Source organism: Amblyomma mixtum, chromosome 10 (genome assembly GCF_055824585.1).
Source record: "Amblyomma mixtum isolate Tamu chromosome 10, ASM5582458v1, whole genome shotgun sequence".
Taxonomy (NCBI): Eukaryota; Metazoa; Arthropoda; class Arachnida; order Ixodida; family Ixodidae; genus Amblyomma; species Amblyomma mixtum.
The window spans coordinates 110,956,545-110,976,381 of record NC_143021.1 but is presented as its reverse complement, the minus strand read 5'-3'; the positions used below and the strand labels follow the sequence as shown (position 1 = coordinate 110,976,381).

Here is a 19,837-nt window from a genome sequence, read left to right as displayed (position 1 = left end):
TAGATACCTTCGTTCAACGTGCTGAGGAAGCGCGTAAACTGGCCCGCCTGTGAATCCACTGTCAACAGGAGACTGACGCCGCTAGGTACAACTGTGGGCGCCGTTTCGTCAGTTATGCGCCCGGCGACCTTGTGTGGGTTTGGATCCCTGTTCGTCGCCGCGGGCTCTCTGAAAAGCTGCTGCGCCGATACTTCGGCCCTTACGAAGTAGTGCGCCGCATAAGTGATGTGACTTATGCAGTTTCTCCCGCCCCGACAGCATGTTCATCGCGCCGGTCGCACCGAACTGAACTCGTACACGTTGTTCGCATGAAGCCTTACCACGACCGGCTACCTGACTGAACTGCGGTCCACTGCAGCTGTGCTCTACCCTTTCGCTGACTTTTCTCTCCTAGCCGCATCGTGTCGATGCTGCAGAGAGGGGGGCAGTGATACATGCATTCGAAGAGACCGAAGTAGTGCATGCACTAGAAGAGGAAGAAGTTAGTTGGCTCTCGCGCACGCGCTCGTGCCACTGAGGGACTGCCGCAGTTTTGTCGTCTCAGCTCCGGTGTTCTATTTCGCGTTGCACGCTACAATATTGTGATAAAGCTGATAAAAAAACTTTAGCCTAGCAATTTAGCCTAGCCTAGCAAAACTTTAGCGTGTTGTTCACTGCAGTGCTGTGGTAGGAAACGGCACTAAAACATCAGAAAAGGTATCTCAAGACCAACCAAAGGACTCAACACAGGAGAAGAAAAGAACACGAGACAAGCCGGGTCTAAGTGGCGAACCCATCAATCTAGGTTCACCACTTGCAAGAAGAATCTGCTTTATCACATTCCTCTGCCTTGTGGAAGGAACTACTATGCGCAGACAGGCAGGTGTTTCAATGTGCACCTGAATGAGCACTAACTCGTTGGTGCAGAAGGCGACATCTAATATGGCACAGCATTGCCAATCTCGCGAATTTAAATCGGAGGACGACCTGACACTTTGCATGCCTGAAGGAACTACTATGCGCAGACAGGCAGGTGTTTCAATGTGCACCTGAATGAGCACTAACTCGTTGGTGCAGAAGGCAACATCTAATATGGCACAGCATTGCCAATCTCGCGAATTTAAATCGGAGGACGACCCGACACTTTGCATGCCTGATTTCAGCGACACTTCAGTGGTGTATGAAAGTGACAAGTATATACGTAGAGAGAGAGTTTAGGCCAGCCTTGTCTTGTGTGCTTCTCTTCTCCTGTGTTGCACCATATGGCTGGTAGAGGTAGCCAAAAAGCAGTGAAGAGGAAACTAGGCATGGAAACCAGATGTATGCGATAAGAGACAAAGAGTGTCATTCGCAACATAGATGAGATAAGATAAGGTAGCAGAAGAGATCTACACAATTCTCTACAGTAGCCAATGTAATCAGAACGTTAATGAGAGAAGCAGTAGCTCACAGGAATGAGACATCCCAACAGTAAGGGAAGAGGAAGTAAAAACAGCCTTAGGAGTAATGCAAAGGGGGAAAGCACCTGGTGAAAATAATGCAACAGGAGATCTCTTGAAGGCTGGAGGGAGATTGTGCTAGAAAAACTAGCCGCTCTGTACGTGCAGTGCCTTATGACCTCGAACGTGTACCAGAAGCTTGGAAGAACGCTAATGTAAAGGAAGAACACTAATGCCCCAGTCAAGCGCACAAGTTAAGGGCACTTGCGGGGAGTGCGCTTCGGCATCCCGAGTGACACTTTGGGCTACGCAGTGCTAAACGGGAAGGCAAAGCGCACTCATAGTAAAAAAAAAAAAAAAAGGTGACAGAAAATGAGCGGAATTTCTGAAAAAGTGGATGGAAAAGAAAAAGGACTCATAGCAATTGATTGCTTAACGTGATAGCGCAAATAAAACTAGGTTCAACAGTTTTCAACAATGAAAAAATAAATAGAAATAGAAGAAAAGCCAAGACCAGCCAAGACTCCAGAATTGCGGCAACAAACCAGATGGTGGCGGGCAGCGATGTTGCATCTGATCTTGTTTCCTTGTTTTGTTGCTTCGCTTGTAGATATAACAAAATAATTTTTTTCTGAAAACAGTGTTACAGCATTACTCGAAAACACTGTTACCCAAAACTGATCTGCTGCCCCCTCATTTTGTATCCAGAAGGCGCGACCACGACTGGAAAAACGTGAAATAAAATGCCGTACTAACGTGTTCAAACACTCTTTCTTTCCGCACGCCATCAATGAATGGAATAAGCTGCCTCATAGTATTGTTGAATGCCAATCCGAAGCAAAGTTCCGAGCACTGTTGTCGGAACTGTGATGCACACCCATGTTCATCTGCTGTTTTCCTGCTTTTCCTCTTCTGGTCATTTCCCGACCAATTGACTCATGTGAATGCTCTGTTGACGCTCTTTTTCATCCTCTGCCATCCATTCTTTTCTATCCTGTACAAAAAGTTGGCACATGCTGTAAGATTGATTGTTTATGTATGTATTCCCCCCTGCAATTATGCCTTCATGGCGCTGCATAAATGTAAATAAATAAATAAATGTAAATTAAAGTTGTGAGTACTTTTTATGCACTATACATATTCTGCCTTTGAAGTCGCTGGTGGCGAGGCTACGCACTCAGCCCTCAAAGTGTGGTCCGAGAACGCACTCCTGGCGGAGTGCACTCTTCCGCGAGTGACACTCCACTTGCGTCGTTTAGATGTTGCAAAGTGTACTTACAGCGAGTGACACTCTCCGTAAGTGCACTTAATTTGCCCGCTTGACAGGTGTATAAAGCTTTGTAAAAGGTACTCGACGGTAAACCTCACACTGTCAGTCAGGTGATAAAGAAATGCACAGAATAGGACCAACCCTTATATATAGCATTCCTTGATTACAAGAAAGCATTTGACTCAGTGGAAACCTCAGCAGTCATGCAAAAATTGCGTAATCAGGGTGTAGAATAGTCTTTTGTAAAAATGCTGGAACATATCAACTACGACTGCACAGCTACCATTGTCCTGCATGAAGTCAGTAATTAAATTCCAATAAGGAACGGTGTCAGGCAGGGAGACACGATCTCGCTAAAGCTATTCACCATCTGTTTACAGGAGGTACTCGGAGGCCTAGATGGAACAGTTGGGGATAAGAGTTAATGGAGAATACCCAAGTAATTTACAACTCACTGATGACATTGCCATACTAAGTCACTCAGGAGATGGAACTGCAAAGCATGATAAATGGGTTAAACAGGCAGAGCAGAATGGTAGGCCTTAAAATTAACATGCACAAAAAATTTTTTTATGTGACTCCATGTGCCGAGGTTTCCGTGGGCCTAAGTCGGGAAGGTTTCCTAACAGACGTGTAATGTCAGCATCTCTGAAAAATGCGTGCAATTCGGCATGCGCAACTGTTCCACGCAACATCGTTATGCTTGCTGTGAGTCCACAGCAGTTGCGACGGCAGCAACGCTAGTGAGGACTTCTAGTCAGTTGAGCAAAAACTGTGTTGAAATAAGCTTGGGTTGTGGAATGTGCATGCATGTTTTTTTTTTTAAATCTAATGTTGAGGGGTGCGCCAAGTTTGGAGTGTGCCTATTATGCACAGAAATAAAAAATCTGATTTTTCGCAACCAAACGGGGATGCGCCTATTATGCGAGTAAATACAGTGATTTTTTTTAGTTCCCAGTCAAGTGTTATTTCACGGATTAAATTTCCATGACCACATTACAGGATACATACTGTTATGACATTTAATCAAGTAGTAAACATCTCTGTGCACATCATGCTTCTTATATGATGCTGAGTCAGCATAGCTTTTATTTCAGTTTCAAAGACCATACACAGCGACATTTTCCTGTGTATTTTTTTCTGAAATATTCTTTTCGTACTGAACAGATACAGTTCATGATTGAAAATTCAAACCCCTGGTTTTTTGGACATGCTTCATTATTCAGACTTTTTTGCAGCATCATGACGTACCCATAGAGGCAGTGTGTAAGAGCACCTGGAATTTTGGACACATCGCAACTGACTGCTTGGTTTTTTGGACCTTGTTCACACTCACCGCCAAAAGCCGTATAATGTGTGCAGGGAACCTTGTACGTTGAAACTGCATGGGCAGATGAGAACGATCAAACAAAACGAAATTCAACCTTAAAGACAACCTCTTAAATAATGAGAGTGATAGTCCCCACAAGTTGGCACAATGCATCCTCATGTTTTGGAATTTGTACCGTTCTTACACGAAAGTCTGGCACACAAACTTGAACACCTGTCAGAGTTTGCATAACTCGTATGTGTTGAGTCATTAGTCCCGAATACGAGAAGAGGTGGCAGCGACGCGTGTGGGAGGCATACGGTTTCACAGAGGCGGTGGGCGCCGAAGAAGATGGTGCATTTCAAAGTGAGAAGAGCCTACCCGCAGGAAAGCGGACCTAACTTTTATATCGTAAAACAGTCCGAAAAATTGGTTGCTGGCTGTATTCGATTCGATATTCAAAATCATTTTTCTTTGTATTCGTATTCAATTCAAATTTTCAATTTTCACACTATGCTCGGTGGGCTTGTGGTTGGGTGGGCTCAGTGACTGTACGATGGTACAGTGCTCTAACCAGTTCGCTCTCGTTATGCGGATGGCCACCAGTGTTGCCACAAGCCTACTGCTTCCAGCCCTTGCATGGGCGTTGGCGGATGTTGTCGCATACGGTTATAGCAAGGATTTCTCTCCCTGAGTTCAGAAAGCATGAAAGCATTTACCTTCGCTATATTTGTATCAGGCCCATATGCTTTACATTACAAAAACCTTTTCATGGGCCCCAAACGATAAGTCTTTGATGAAGCATAAAATTCCATAAGAGAAATTGCGTAGCAAACATCCCAACTCTTTATGGGTCCGTCATACCAGCGCAATTAAAAGCAATTAAAAAGACCCGAAACAGGCAAAGGGCCGTGCCATTGCGCTAAAAGAGTAAACGATGATCTACAAAGAACACCAATAACACCTAAAATCAATTAAAAGGAGCAGACACAGCGGCCAACCGTTAACACAGCAAAACGCTTAAAAGCAATTGAAACCAAAAGAGGTCAGTGCGGGCGAGAAAACAGTGGGAAGTGAATACACACCTACCTCTAGCAAAAACACTTCCCTTCACTGCCCAGCTGGGGTTGATAGAATGGAACGGGTTCCAGCAGTGACCTTACTTTTTCCTGTGGAAAGATTGAAGGCATGCTGGTGCAGGCATCTTATGTAGTGATGCAAAACTATCGGGAAATTGACTATCGACAGTATCAATAGTTTTTCTATCAATAGCGTAAAAAACTATCGATGATATTATCAGTAGTACTATCGATAGTAAAATCGATAGTATTACTCGATTTTACTATCGATAATATTATCGATAGTAACACTATTGATATTATGTATTTGTTGGAAAGCGATATAGCCAAGACATTTGCAATACCGGATTGGTTTCACGGTCTTATGAGGCTTAGCGTCCCAAAGAGACTCAAGCTATGAGGGATCCCATAGTGGAGGTCTCCGGATAACTTTCGACCAGCTGTGGATCTGTAACGTGCACTGGGACAGTTCAGAAAAATAGCTGGAACTGCATCCAATGAATAAACCAGCAGCACAACTTGTACAGGCTAACATGACACCATCGTGCACTGCAGACGTCATCGAACCATTGTAGTAAGGTTTTACACTGTATTGGGCTCAACTAACAAAAGAAAACATGATGACAATGAGATGAACAAATATAAGCTAATAACTCTTGAAGGTTGCAACAGCGGCGTCTTATCTTGTGTCCAAAAACCTTATTTCTCTTGCTGTTAAAGCCAACGAAGTACTACTTACACATGCGTCTTCAGTCCTCGCAATTTCTGTGGCTTGTAGAAATTTCGCGGGTGAGCTGATTGCGATGTTTGCTTATCACTCTCATCTGGGAGAAGTGTGGCATGCAATCACTGCAATCCCTGCGGTGAATGCCGAGGTTCCCTTTCACCGTTTCGAATACACTGTTGTGATGCTCTTGAGGCGCTCATTGAGGCATCGTCCCGTTTGCCCAACATATTGTTTACCACACGATAGCGGAATTGAGTAAACAGCACCTTCCTGACAGGACACTAATTGGTGTTGGTGTCGTATAGAGCAACATTATGCAACGAACGGAGCATTATTAACCTTTTTTTGCAAATCTGCCCCAGCTTGTCAGGGGCCGAAAAGAGAACTTTAGCCTACTACTCCAGCCACTTACTTATTTGCTGTCGAAAAAAAATAGGAATTTGTTTGGTACATTCCTCAACAGCAAGCGTTCGACAAATGGAAGCAGTTACTTTCATCTCGCCCAGTGCTAGGGGTCTACGATCCTGCTAAGGAGACAGTGGTCAGTGAAGACGCTTCTTCCTTAGAAGTGGGGGCAGTAACTCGACAGAAACAGACCAGTGGCAAGTTTTGAGTCATCACTTATGCCTCCTGGCTTCTATCTGACATGGAAAAACGCTATGCGCAAATAGAGAAAGAGGCTCTCGCCTTGGTTTGGGCTTGCGGAAAATTCAGTGACTACCTGGTCGGCAAGCAATTCACAATCGAGACAGACCACTAGCAGTTGAAAGCATGAGCTGATGGGCGAGTTGGTTGTACATGATATGATTGAAACAGCGCAAGGCCGAAGGCCAAAAAAGAGAGCGGAGGAAAGGAGGAAATGGACAACACAGCGCTGAACTAGCAACTGACATTTATTTGGCACGCTGCGCGTATAAATACATTCAGGCACCAAAATAGAAAACAACGCATAGAGCTCATTCATGCACCCGGATCCCTGCAAGCCAACACAAACTAAGAAGTGCGATTCAGGAAGCGAAGTTCTTTTTGCGATAAAGACACTGATGCAGCACTTACACATGTATCACCATACTTCTTGATATTCGAAGCCTCGATTATTTCCTGGCACAGCTGGTCTTTGTTCCTAGCAACAACTCGGCAAAAATTAAACTGTGGGGTGCAATCACACCCACGGCAATGCATGCTGAGGTTACGAGACTCTTTGTTATCTACATTGTTGCGGTGCTGCCTTAGCCTATCATTTAAGCACTGTCCAGTCTGGCCAATATAAAACCTATTACAAGTGAGAGGAATGGAATACACGACATTTTTTTGACACTTCACAAATTTGCATTCATGGTTTTTGGGGCAATCGGGGGAAGTTTTCCCTGGGTTGTTGACACGCGTACACAAGCTTGATAACTTAACGGGGGCCGAAAAAAATAAATATCAGTTGCTAGTTCAGCGTTGTGTTGTCCATTTCCTCCTTTCCTCCGCTCTCTTTTTTGGCCTTCGGCCTGGCGCTGTTTCAATCATAACAAGTAGTTGGTATCTATCTTTATGTCAAAGTCCTGATGACCTTACACAGCAGCTACAAAGCCTTAAAATGCAAATGATGGGGTGCCAGTACGGAGCGGTATATGTATCTGGGAAAGAACTGGTCATGGCTGACATGCTTTCCAGAGCGCCTCTGCAGGAGACTGGCGACATAGAGCTATAAAAAGGGCTATGGAGGCTTTTTTGCACCGCGTGAGGACAACCCTTCCCATCAAGCAGCACTGCCTTGAGTGGCTGATGGAATCCGAAAAATCAGATCACGTGTGCTTGTATCTCCGAGAACTCTGCTCAAAAGAATGGCCTTCCCGATGAGATTCACCCCTTGAAGAGAGATCCTTCTAAGAGCATCGTCAAAAGCTCACCGTGGAGGATGATCTGCTACTCCACGCAGCCCGTGTCGCTTCCCACTCACGTGCAGGAAAGAAATATTGCACCTCTTGCACGAAGGTCACTTCGGCATCAGGAAGACTGAGGCCCGTGCTGAGGACTCCGTTTGGTGGCCTACAGTGGCCAAACACATTGCAGCCACCGGAAAATGTTGTCCAGAATGTGTCAAGACGCCCAGCAACCGAAAAATGCCCCTTGAGAGCACCGAGAGCTTGGAGTTTTCAAGACCGTGGGAGAGAGTTTCAATGGACCTGCTCTTCTTCAATAGCCATTGACAGTGATTGCCCCCCCCCCCCCCCCCCCCCCTCATGTTATGCCTTGGGGCCTTTAAGGGAAAAAATGAATGAAATGAAACGCAATGAAATCGGGTCAATGCTTCTTTGAGAGGGGACCAATGTTGCAAATCTTTGTGGTGTTTGTTTGTTCATTCTTCAAAGCTGCCGGAACGCCACTTTATCACTTTGGTTGTGGTGCAAGATGCGACCAAATTTATCTCGATTCATCGCATCCAGGCAGAGCCGAGTCTATGTTGTTCCAGAATGTTCTAGGAACTTTGTGCGCTTTACCTCGAAAGTTCGTTGTCAGCTTCAAATTGAGCATGGCCAAGAGCAGTGGGCATTCTGTTCGACGACCGCCGAGCACGCTTGTTGCTACGCTGCTGCCGAGTGATTCAGTCCTTTGCGGGCACAATTCAGCCCAAATGAAGAGTTTTGTTTACAAGCCGTTTTTGCTGTCTTTCTGCTCTCCGCACTGCAGTCACCACTACGTGGCAATATAAACCAACTTCGATGCGAGGACCTCGGGCCACATATTAGGACTGCACTCTGCAAAGAGTGGCAGCAGGATTGGGATGAGCAAACAGAGAACAAACTGCATATAGTAAAACCAAGGATTGGTAGGTGTGCCACACAAAAACAAAATAGATTCAAAGAACAGACATAACTCCACCAGTGAAAGAACGAGACACGAGGAGAAGAAGAACACAGGACAACGCTGGACTAACAACTGAAGTTTAATCGAGAAACGGCCAACCTAGGTCACCAGAAGACGCATGCGTATCAGACACACCAAACAAAACAAACAGATACATAAGTGGCAGATCACCGAGGAGTGGATACACGTCTGTTATGTCTCATGTACACCAACTAGCCCACATGGGTACCTTGTTATAGATTCAAAGAAGTTTCTCTCTGCAGACGACAGCACTTCCTGGAAATATACCCATTCAAAATACAAATGCATTCTTCTTTGATCTTAGGTGATGGCTGCATGTTTTCATTGGATAGAGTTTTTAATTCTTTAACCATGTTGGGTTTTTACAACAAATCTCTTATACCAAGTAACCTCAGCCCCTCCTCATTGCTGAGGAGGAGGCTGAGCTCAGCCGTAGCTCCCAGGGGCCTCGTCCTTCTTGCTTAAGCAAGCAGTGTGGCTGAGGCTGCCTGGCTTCATCTTCTATATTTAAAAACTCTTTTTAGGTGCTATACAGCACTATAGGCCATTTCACCTGACTCATACACCCTCTCGCACACTATAATCTTGGACATACTCACTACTCTTAGGCCCTATACATGCGGCATTAATTTTAGCATGTGCACATAGTATTTTAGCTTGAGTCAGCCAAAAACCCTGGTGTTTGTCACTCTTTGGCCTTACATGCCCTTGCGCCAGAAAAACAAAAGAAAAACACCATCATCATGTTAAGCAGGCTGGCATCAGAGCTTTCCATAATTGCCACAGCAGGCTGGATCATCCTGTCAGGCTTTAGCTAGAAGCTACAGGTGAGCTCTCAGTGCTGCAGAGGCCGGCTCCTGGCAGCGTCTTGTGAATGCTTAGGTCGTCACATCTCTTTCTCGAATAAAGTCCAGCTTGGTGGAACTCTCTGGGACATTTCCTTTTATTGCGAAAGCAATACTAGTTGCACTTTCAGCCCATCGCGTAGCGAGGCTGGTAGCTACCAATGACCTTAGCATATTGGATTGGATTGGATCGGATTGGATTGGATTGGAATTGCATAACCGATGCGTCACCACAAGTCTAACCACAAGCACCACCACCAGCTACACTACCAGCTGAACCATGGTGTAGCTACGGATATTGCTTTCGCAATTACCGGGCTTAACCAAGCTAAGCCACAGCCATTTTTTCCCTTCTGTGTGCCCAGCCTGGTGCGGAGCCTGCAGAAGCACCAGACCAGCTTTGGGGAGATGGAGAGCCTGCAGTCGGGGAAGACGGTCCCCCTCGGACTGGCAGAGGCTGCCCAGATGGTGCGCTACCTCTACCACTGCGCAGGCCTGGCCCTGACCCTCAGCGAGCGCTTCCCCGCCTCCCAGCCCAAGGGTCAGTCAGTGCATGCCTGTGCATCCCTGGAGGGATGGTTAGGCCTGAGGACCCAGTGGCACAGGAGGAGCGCTTGGTTTTCTGAGACTAAACTGGGCCGCTCCTCTTCCGTGTCTGTGGCTGCCCTCCTTCCAGTTCGTGGCATATGTATATATAGTGGTTGATTATACTCTGCACATTTCTCTATCGCCTGAATGATGGTGTGAATGTAATATATTGTCAAGAACCATTTGCAAAAGCCTGCCTGATCACACGGTTGAATCAAGTCTAAGGTTGTCCTGACGCTATTAGCGATTACCTTAGTAAATACCTAAATACCGTTGCCAGTGGCAGTGGACATTCTACTAATCAGGCTGTAATTTTGCAGGTCATTGAAGTCTCCCTTTTTATAAATTAAGATAATGTTAGCGTTTTTCCAAGATCTAGGTACGCTCGAGGTCACAAGGTATTGCGTATACAGGGTGGCTAGTTTTTCGAGCACAATCCATCCTTCAGCAAATCTGCTATTATCTGATCCTCACCAGCTGCTTTCCCTCTTTGCATTGCTCCCAAGGCTTTGTTTACTTCCTCCTTCGTTACTGGCGGGTTGCCTCATTGCTGTGCTTTACTGCCTCTTTTAGTAACATTCTGATTACATTGCTTACTGCAGAGATTTGTGTAAGACTCTTCGGCTACTTTAACCATCTTATCCATATTGCTAATGACATTGCCCTCTTTGTCTGGTAACAAATGCAGCTGTTTTTTTTTTGCCTGTGCCTTGTTTCTCCTCACCACTTTTAGGCTACCTCCGTTGTTTAGTCCATGGCAGGGAGGTTTTGGTCGGATGGTTCTTGATGATCACAAAGTGAACAAGGGAGGGATAAGCTTTAGGCTTCTTTCAAACGTTTGCACAAGATAAGTGATTAGTCAGATAAGGGATTAGTCAGCCTGAGGGGGGAAAAAAAAACTAAAGGAGAAAGAGAAAATGTAGGATGAGTTCCGAGCAAGTATTAAAGGAAGGAGGGGCAGTGGAAAGGAATGCGGACGACAAGTGCTCCTGAGAAGTGATGGCAAGTGAAGCTGGGCACAAGCTAATGATAAAATTTAACAAAGAAGAGAGAGAAAAAAAAATTGTTTTTGTGGGTGGTAAAGGATGGGTCAGGGCGGAAAGGTAGGTTGAAAGAAACGATTAAGCAGCACTATAAAGTGCTGGTAAATGCTCTCACCATGTGCAAGACCTGTTTAAAGAATTACGCCAGTGCCGGAATGTACCTGAGAGATTCCAAGTTTCCTCTGGATATGTTAATCCCTGCTGGCTTTAAGGTTTTAAATTTGTGGATTAGGAATGCCTCTCTGTATTTTCTGTCCCTTGCAGATTGGAATGCTGATTGAAGAACAAACAGTTTAAGTTCATCGAAGTTGTGACTGCGTTGGTTAAAATGCGCCTGCACTGCCTTCTGTAGCTCCTCGCTGTGTCAGCTCGATGACCATGCATCTAGTCTGGTGCTCACTGAGTGCCCAGTTTCTCCTGTATATTGTGTCTGGGAAGAGGAGCATTGAAGCATGTAGACGACATTAGGCGACGTGCAGTTAAAGCTGGTCTTTATATCGAAGCTGAAGTCGCTTGGCACACTTCTTAAATGCTTGCATGTCGTGCATCTAGGTCAAGAGCATGGGCTTACTCTACGTGGGGGTTTCTTATCAAGCCTAGCGTGTACTAGGATATCTTTCAAATTTGTGTTGTGTCTGTATGTTGTACTTGGTGCGTTAGGAAATATTTTCTTGAGAGGATTGTTGCTATTTGAAACAGGGTGGTATATGCGCAGATTATGTACAGAGGGGTGTTTGTTACAAGTGCAGGAGGCTGCTCCCTGTTACTCTTCTGAAGTACTACCTCGCCTCGTTTTAGAGTGGGCATTGCTCATTGGAAAGCATTATTTAGAAAGTTCCAAGGGTGGTTCTTGCCAGTTGGGGTATGTTTAAAATGGTCATCGTTGTCAGTACATATTCTTCTCGGACATGCTGCCTGTCCTACGCATATGCCTTGCTTACAGTGTCTTGGATGATGGCTCGTGAAATCCCGGTGTTGCTGTCGGTCTGTAGGCTTCCTGTACTGTGTGGTTTTAGGCTGGCTGTTTTCCAAATGGATGGTACTGTCGAGAGAATTGACTGGCGTTGTAAAGTGGTGGATGGTAAGTTTAATGCTAGAGTGGAATGAATTAAGGTGCAAGACGAATGCTCAGATCCCATGTCATAAAAATGTTATCTATGTAACGCAGCTATACGAGCGGTTTTTCTCTAAATGATTTTGTCAGAAGCAGTATATTGGAGAAACTGGGCAATCAACGAGCGCCAGACTTAAGGGTCATTGAGCTGACACACCAAGGAACCTACAAAAAGGCAGTGGCAGAACATTTTAATCAATGCAGGCACAACTTCGATAAACTGTTCATTCTTCATTCAGGCTTCAAATCTGCCAGGGGCAGAAAATACAGAGATTAATCCACAAATTTCCTTTTGACAGAGGTAGATTCATGGAGAATGTATGATGGAGGAAGATTTATCCGTGCAGTGCATTCTGAACCTCTGTGTGTGTGCGCGGTAGAGTGGTTTGGTGCCATTGCCTCTCATGATTTGTATGTCCCAGCCAAAGTGTGTGATTTATGACTAGCACACCGTGGTAGTTGACATTGGTGCCGGGTACTGGTCGCATTGAACATGTAGGTTTTTTTATTTTTCCAGTGTGTACACAGATTTAACTGTCCAAGCCAACACGCTCTTCTAAAACCTAGCAACCTATGCACAAATGGTTTCCAGCAATTTTCATAGTTAATCAGCTACCTCTTTGTTCGTGACTGTAGGGCTCTTCACTGGTTTACTAACTAAGAAGGTGGTGGTCTGTGTGACAAGTGAGCAGTTAGGGAATTCTCCGACCTTTTCCTCAAGAGTGGCTTATGAGCAAGTCTCTTTGTATATAATTGAGATTGATGGAGCTTGATATAATTGAGATTGATGGAGCTTGCATGTCCTCCATACCTTTGTGCAAAGTCCAGGAAAGGAGCCTTCAAACCCTGCCACTGTGAGCTTTACTCTGTCAAAAAAGGGCCACAAGTGGGCGCATGTTTTGCTGCCTGAGGCGGGGTTGTGGTACGAATCACTTGCCCGTACCCTGTCAACAATTGAGATTTTCACCATCTGTTCCCAACCAACTGAGATGAGGCCTTTATAACTGATGCTTGAAATTCCATCATCTGTGAAGCGGTACAAACAGCCCACACACATGTCACGGCTGTCAATGCTGTTGGCATTTTTCCGCTTCCAATAGTTGTTACTACAGCTCGAGCATAGTGGTAGTCGGATGACCTTGAGTCTCGATATCTGAACGAACATTTTCCCTTGCACATAGCAGAGAGGAGGAGTGGCATGCCGGGTCAATTCAATTCAATTCAAGGTTTATTTTCCAGTTTACACTGGAAGGCTTTCAGGGCTAAAAGCTGCTCTGGGCGGCTTGACGTGGCCACTGAAACCTTCACTTGGCTTTTACAAAAACGACAAAAACAGTGGAAACGCAATAAATAGATCACAAAAACAAGAGCAGGTATAATACAATACAAGATATAAGTGAAAAGCAGATGATTTGAATCACTATTTATTATGAGAAATAGATTTTTAACATTGAAGAACCTATTCTGACAACACATAATAGATTGAATGATGTCGTACTCTGATTAACATCACATCAAAAAACAAACACAGGAAATCATATGACACAGTAAAGTTTTGTGTCCGTTACATATTTACAGAATACTGTTGCAACTGTTTCATTGTGAGAAGTTCTGTGTCCTGATGCTTGTTAAGAATGGTCAGAAGAGAGTAGTGTGTAGCTTGTAGTTAGTGCGAAAATGAGGCACGAACCATGGGTCTGTGCTACGTGTATGCGCATCATTTGCACCAGCTGTAAGGCAAGCGGTATTTATTAAAACGCCTTTTAGTGCTGTAGACGTGGAATCAAAAGATGCTAGAATGCGATATGTGAGTTGGTGTTCAGTCTTTATTAGCCCGTATTTTTGAAATAAAGCATACGTGGGCGCGGAATATGGAATGTTTGTGATTATGCGAACGATTTTCCGAGGCTGTTTTCCTGCTACGAAATTGGCTGCTCTGAAAAACACCGATAGATGCACTGCTGCCAGCCTGGTGGTAGCCACCAGCTCTGTTTCCACGCTGATTCCAATGCGTTCATCATCATCATCATCATCATTTTTTTTCCTTTAAGGACCCCTAGGTGGGGCATTACATAAGGGGGGAGCAAAAAAAACGAAATCACAAACAATAGGAACATTTGAAATGTAACAGTGAAGAAGGCAAATTTATTGTTAAAAGAGCAATGCAAAATGAAAAAGGGAACAATCACAGGTACACTGTGGCCATCACGCTATATTAAGAGGAGGAAAACGGGAACACTGATTAGCAGACAAGGGTTCAACAATGTCACACGTGCAGAGGTGGTACTCAAGAGAGTCGGGCATTACACTGTAAGTGCACTGAGAAAAAGATGAGATAAAAGCAGGGTTTTGAATTTGTTTGGATCGCGCTCAGTTACTACTGCCTCAGGCAGCTCATTCCACTGTTCAATGGCGGATGGCAGGGAGGATTTTTGAAAGGCATTGGTGGAACCATGTAAACGCTGTAGGCTCAGGCTGTTAAAAAGACGACGAGATGTTCTATTGGGAGGGAGTAGAAGTGTGCAGTGCAATTGAGGAAAACAGTAGTATAACTTGTGGAAAAGACAGAGTTGGAAACTTTTACGGTGAAAAGACAGTGGCGGTATGTCAAGCGATGATTTTATGCCAGAAACACTGGTTCTGCGATCGTAACATGAAGTAATAAATCGGGCTGCACGACTTTGTACTGATTCAGACTTTGTACTGGTTCAGTCAGGTTTGATGAGCAACAAGAGGCCCACAAATGGAATGGCAACTGTGGATGCAAACTTTGTGGTGTCACACGTTTGGTGGCAGCTGGAGATGAGCACTCTGCTGGGCACCCAGAAAGACCTGTTGAATCGATTCTTCCCGAGCACAACAGCTGGGCTGCGTTGTCTGTAGAAAGACCCCTTAATGACGACATTGACAGGCATAACAAAGCTGCAAAGCTTTCTTAGGTTGCAGGGCTCCTTCAGGCACTGGCATTTCTTTCGCCAACATAGTTGCGAAAGATGTGACAGGGTGTCCATTGTGCAGGCCAGTAAATATGGTGCAGACTGTATATACTCCTATCACTGTTTCACATAAAGGACAAGTCATTTATAAAACATTTGTTTGGCTAATGGCCTGTAACAGAGAGCCTGATACAAAAATTTCTTATAACCAAGCTCTAGTTGCTTATTCGGACTCTGCGTAGCGATTTTAATAAGAATCGTGCCATAAGTTAATCACCCCTGAAGCACATGACAGCATTATCGCCTGTTGATCCACTAGCTGTTGACTGTGCATCTCCTGGCTCTGCAACAACAGTGACGTAACACGAAGAGGACAGAACCATGAAAGGGTGGTCAGTTTATTATTTTGTTTTTCCTTTTCACAACAGCGCTGGACTGGGTGGTGGTGCCCATCATCTTCGGATATACGGACGAGACCTCGGGACTGCTTTCTTTTCATTTCATTTCATTTGAGCACAGATGGCGCATGCATCAGTAGCCCATCAATAGACCTGTCCCCACGGCAGTGCGCTTATGTTAACCAGTGGCCGTGAATAATTCTTCTTCCTGAGTGTGTCGGCTTTTTATTGCGTAAGCAATATTACGACCGGTTTCAGCCCTTCGCGTCGGGGCGGCCGCGAGGCATGTTTGACCTTGAAGGGCGTCGCGGCTCTCGCCATCACCAGCTGCGGAGTGTGGAGAGGAGGCGGGAGAACGGAGGGGGGGTATAAGATGCATTCGCTCGCTTGCCGGCTCCGTTGTTATGCCACCTTATAAACAGAAAGGGAGGCTACGTCGGCTTGCCGAAGTCAGGAAACGACAACGGGCTTCAGAGGCAGATGAAGAACGCGAACAGCGCCTTGCTAAGCGGCGCGCTCAAGACGCTGCTAGACGGGCGCGCCGCGCCTCTATCGAAACCGAATTGTCTACAACCGGTGATGATCCCGAATGGAACGCTGTGGATGCTTACGCAACCTGCCGGGTTTAACCAAAGCTAAACCTTAACAACTTTTTTTTCTTTCCTTTTTGCCAGGTGTCCCTTGTGTGTGTTCCCAATGAGTCACGTGTGTGTGTGTCCCAGGTGTGGTGGTGGTGCTGGTGGAGGACGCCAGTGCCACCTGCCCGGTGTCAGCGTGGCGCGTGGGCGAGGTGCTGGCTGCCGGCAACGCCCTGCTGATCGTCGCCAAGACGGACTTCTGCCTGGTCCCCATGCAGTTTGCCCAGATCGCCGCTTCTGGAGGGTAACCCCCCCCCCCCCCCCCTTCTTTCTTCCTCTTTATTTTTTTTTTATTTTTATTCAAGTTACTCACAGGCTCCTTTACATTGGAACATTGTGTGAGTGGGGCAGTACATAGAAGTTAGAGAACAGCGCAAAAAAGCACAAAAAGAAACAAAAAAAGAAACGACAGAAGAAAAACGTTATAAAATAGTTAGCAAGAGGCACTCAGTAGAATACAAATAAAGTAATACAATACACAATAATTACATGTTTCAAAATGTGGCAACATGGAAATGGAACACGATTTGACAGTGAGGCTAAAAAGTGCACAAGTTAGTTCACACTAAGCAGCAAGAAAAGAGATTTTTCGCAAGAACACAGAGAACTGAGACACTAGGCGAGGATTGCGGTTATCTTATCACGAAACGTAGCAGGATTTCTGGTATTAGTAGCATCGTCAGGAAGGCTGTTCCAATAGTTTATGGCACGTGGGAGAGCAGACATGTTGAATGCTTTTGTATGACCAAAAATGCGCGTAAAGCTCCTATGATTATGGAGGCGATGACATGTGCGACATGGCCGTGACAAAGGCAGGGAACCATGGCTGGACACTTCATGGTGCCCGGCCGTGGCAGTCGCTTTTCGATGGAGGCGAAATGGTAGAGGCCCATGCACTGTGCGATGTCAGTGCACCTTAAAGAGCCCCCTTGTGGTCGGAATTTCCGGAGCCCTCCACTATGGCGTCCCTCACAGCCTTAGTCGCTTTGGGGACAATAAACCCTCGTAAACTTAACTTTAAGCTGCACAACATGCACAGTGGTCAGGCATGATTTCTGTTGCTGTTCATTATGTTTTTCTGTTCTTTTCACTGTTGCCTGGGCCTTTATAAAAAACTTTGCCTTCCTGAATAAACTTTCCGTTGTTAGTCAGTGCAGTGTCTCGCCCCTTCTGCACTGCGAATCTAAGGAAAACCAAGGCATGTGCGGAAAGCAAGACCATGCACAGTCAGCCAAACTGCTCAAAATATGAACATATCAGTCTCAAAGTGGCTCACACATCTTTTTCTCTCTGTGTGACATGAAAAGCTTCGAGAACTTCCCATGCCTTACTACTTTTGCCCACCATCTATCTATGGTTCACGCTTTTTGCAGTGCGAACGTTTTTCCCGTAGCAAATATTCTGCTGCTGAGTGACACTCATTACAGCTGCACATTGTTGTGAAAGATGTGCGCCTCCTACTTGTTTTAGCAACTGCACGTGTTGAACTGCACAGTCATTAATGCATCACCTCATCGGTGCCTTTTAGAAGGGTGGTCAGCGAAAATGGTACATGGCAGCTTTGTTCTGAGCAGACACCTGCAGAAGCACCTTGATTGTACTCCTGTTCACGGTGCTTTTGCTACGTATTGTTCAGTGCAGATGTTGTTAGGTCTCTCAAGGAAATGCCTCCATTGGTCATGTGTTTTCCATAGGTGTTGGAAGACTTGTATCATTCTGCACTCCAGGTTGCCTTGTTTACTTCTGCAACAGTTGGCATGCACCAACTGTGGGGTAACTGTAGGGAGCTGTAGGGTTCCAAAACTCAGGAGTGTTAGTAGGTAATTTTATGATTTTTTTGAAGGTGCTTCAATTTTATCGTCAAAAACAAGGGATCTGTGTCGGATCCTGCGTGCTTAGTAGCATGTTTTTAGCCTTTATTGACTGGAAGGGAGTACTGAATGTGTTCAGGTATGTTGATTTTTATTGCTTCGAAAAAATGCAATGACTTCATGTGCACAGATAACGTAACCACTGCTTTAGACAGCTCAAAAGAGAATGAGTGGGGGTTGCTTTTCACACATGAATTCCCCTTGATGGGGTGCTTGCAGTTTTTTAATTTTACCTTGGGCGAAGATTATGCATGCGCCTCGAGCATCTGATATAGCTCATTCAGAAACAGTACAACGTGCCATTGCTATCCTTTGCCTCGAGTCTGCTCTTGTAAAATCGTGTCGTCAGGTGACTTTTGATAAGCCAGCAGAATGGTTAGTCTTGGGAGGGTTCCCATGCCTGATTGTTGCTGAAGCCAAGGTGTCATGTTTCAAGACCCACGGAAGCAAAGAGAGCACACTATGAAACCAGGAGTGGTGAAAAAGATGACGAATAGACATGGCTTTGGCTCCACAAAAGCTTGCACAGCTCGATGCGTGCATTGTGTGGAAAGGAATGCAAAGCTGTTGTGATAAAAACATGACACAAAAAGTGCCTCCGATACTACCACTGACCAGCGGAAAGGGCGGTGTGGTCCGAATGACCGTGCTGCTGCTCAGCATGTGCGCTTGCTGAGCATCTCTCGCAGCATTGCGTTATGCCTGCACTGCAGAGAGTGTGGACCACGGTTTGGGGGCTGAGGCTTTGCACATAACAAAGAGAGGAAAATGATTGCGCTGGCAATGCATCTGTCATCCTCTTTGCACTGAGATGTCATGTCTTGACATATATATTAAGCGCAACCAGGACAGGAACACAAAGAACGAAAGACAGACACGATCGCTAACTAGCAACTGATTTATGGAGGGAACTGCAACGGCATATAGTATACCAACGGGCCTGCGCGGGCGCAGCCTAACAAGTCACTTGGAAACAGCCAGAGAAAAAAAAAAGTGATCGCACTAGAAGTGATAGTGTAGAAGGGGGTTGTGGCTGGGCAGAACCTAGGTCGCTAACGTTCAGCCAAGGTGCAGGCCAAGCGTTCGAGCTGCGAGCGAGCGTAACACCTCAGGATCGTCGTCGTCTTTCACTACCACAGTTCACCACAGTGAGCGAGCGCGGCTGCTACACTACAATTACCCCCCGGCGAAAAAGGAGGCATCCTGCCGACTTAGGGCGCACAGATGGTAGGCGGATCGTAGTACGGCTTGAGGCGGTCAACGTGCACTGTTTCACGGCCACGACGGCGCGCATCTTGCGGCGGCGAAAGCGGTTCAATAATGTAGTTCACTGGAGAGGTCTGGCAGATGACACGGTACGGGCCGTGGTACTTTGAAATGAGTTTTGTGGAGAGACCGGGACTGGTTGAGGGAACCCAAAGCCACACGAGCGAGTCTGGGGTATAGGACGGAAGCGGACTGGTAGGGGCGCGAAGGTACTTCTGGCGATTCTGATCTTGCGTTGTAAAAGAGCGGGCAAGCTGGCGGCATTCTTCAGCATAGGTCGCTGCTTGAGAAAGGGTAAGAGACTCGGAGATATCAGGGCGATACGGAAGCACGGTACCCATGGTACAGGAAGGCTCGCGGCCGTAAAGAAGAAAGAAGGGAGAGAAGCCAGTTGTGCTCTGTGTGGCAGTGTTGTACGCATATGTCACAAATGGGAGGATGCGGTCCCAGTTTGAGTG

At 45.8% G+C, this 19,837-nt stretch overlaps 1 protein-coding gene across 1 annotated transcript in view; it reads left to right on the top strand.

Moving 5' to 3' along the window:
* Positions 1 to 19,837, top strand: part of LOC149326670 (aldehyde dehydrogenase family 16 member A1-like) — a 101,886-nt gene that overhangs the window by 19,516 nt on the left and 62,533 nt on the right. Inside the window, exons 3-4 of the mRNA XM_089562987.1 lie at positions 9,891 to 10,066; positions 16,327 to 16,486. Of these exons, the coding sequence (XP_089419113.1) occupies positions 9,891 to 10,066; positions 16,327 to 16,486 (336 nt within the window). The remainder of the gene's footprint in view (positions 1 to 9,890; positions 10,067 to 16,326; positions 16,487 to 19,837) is intronic.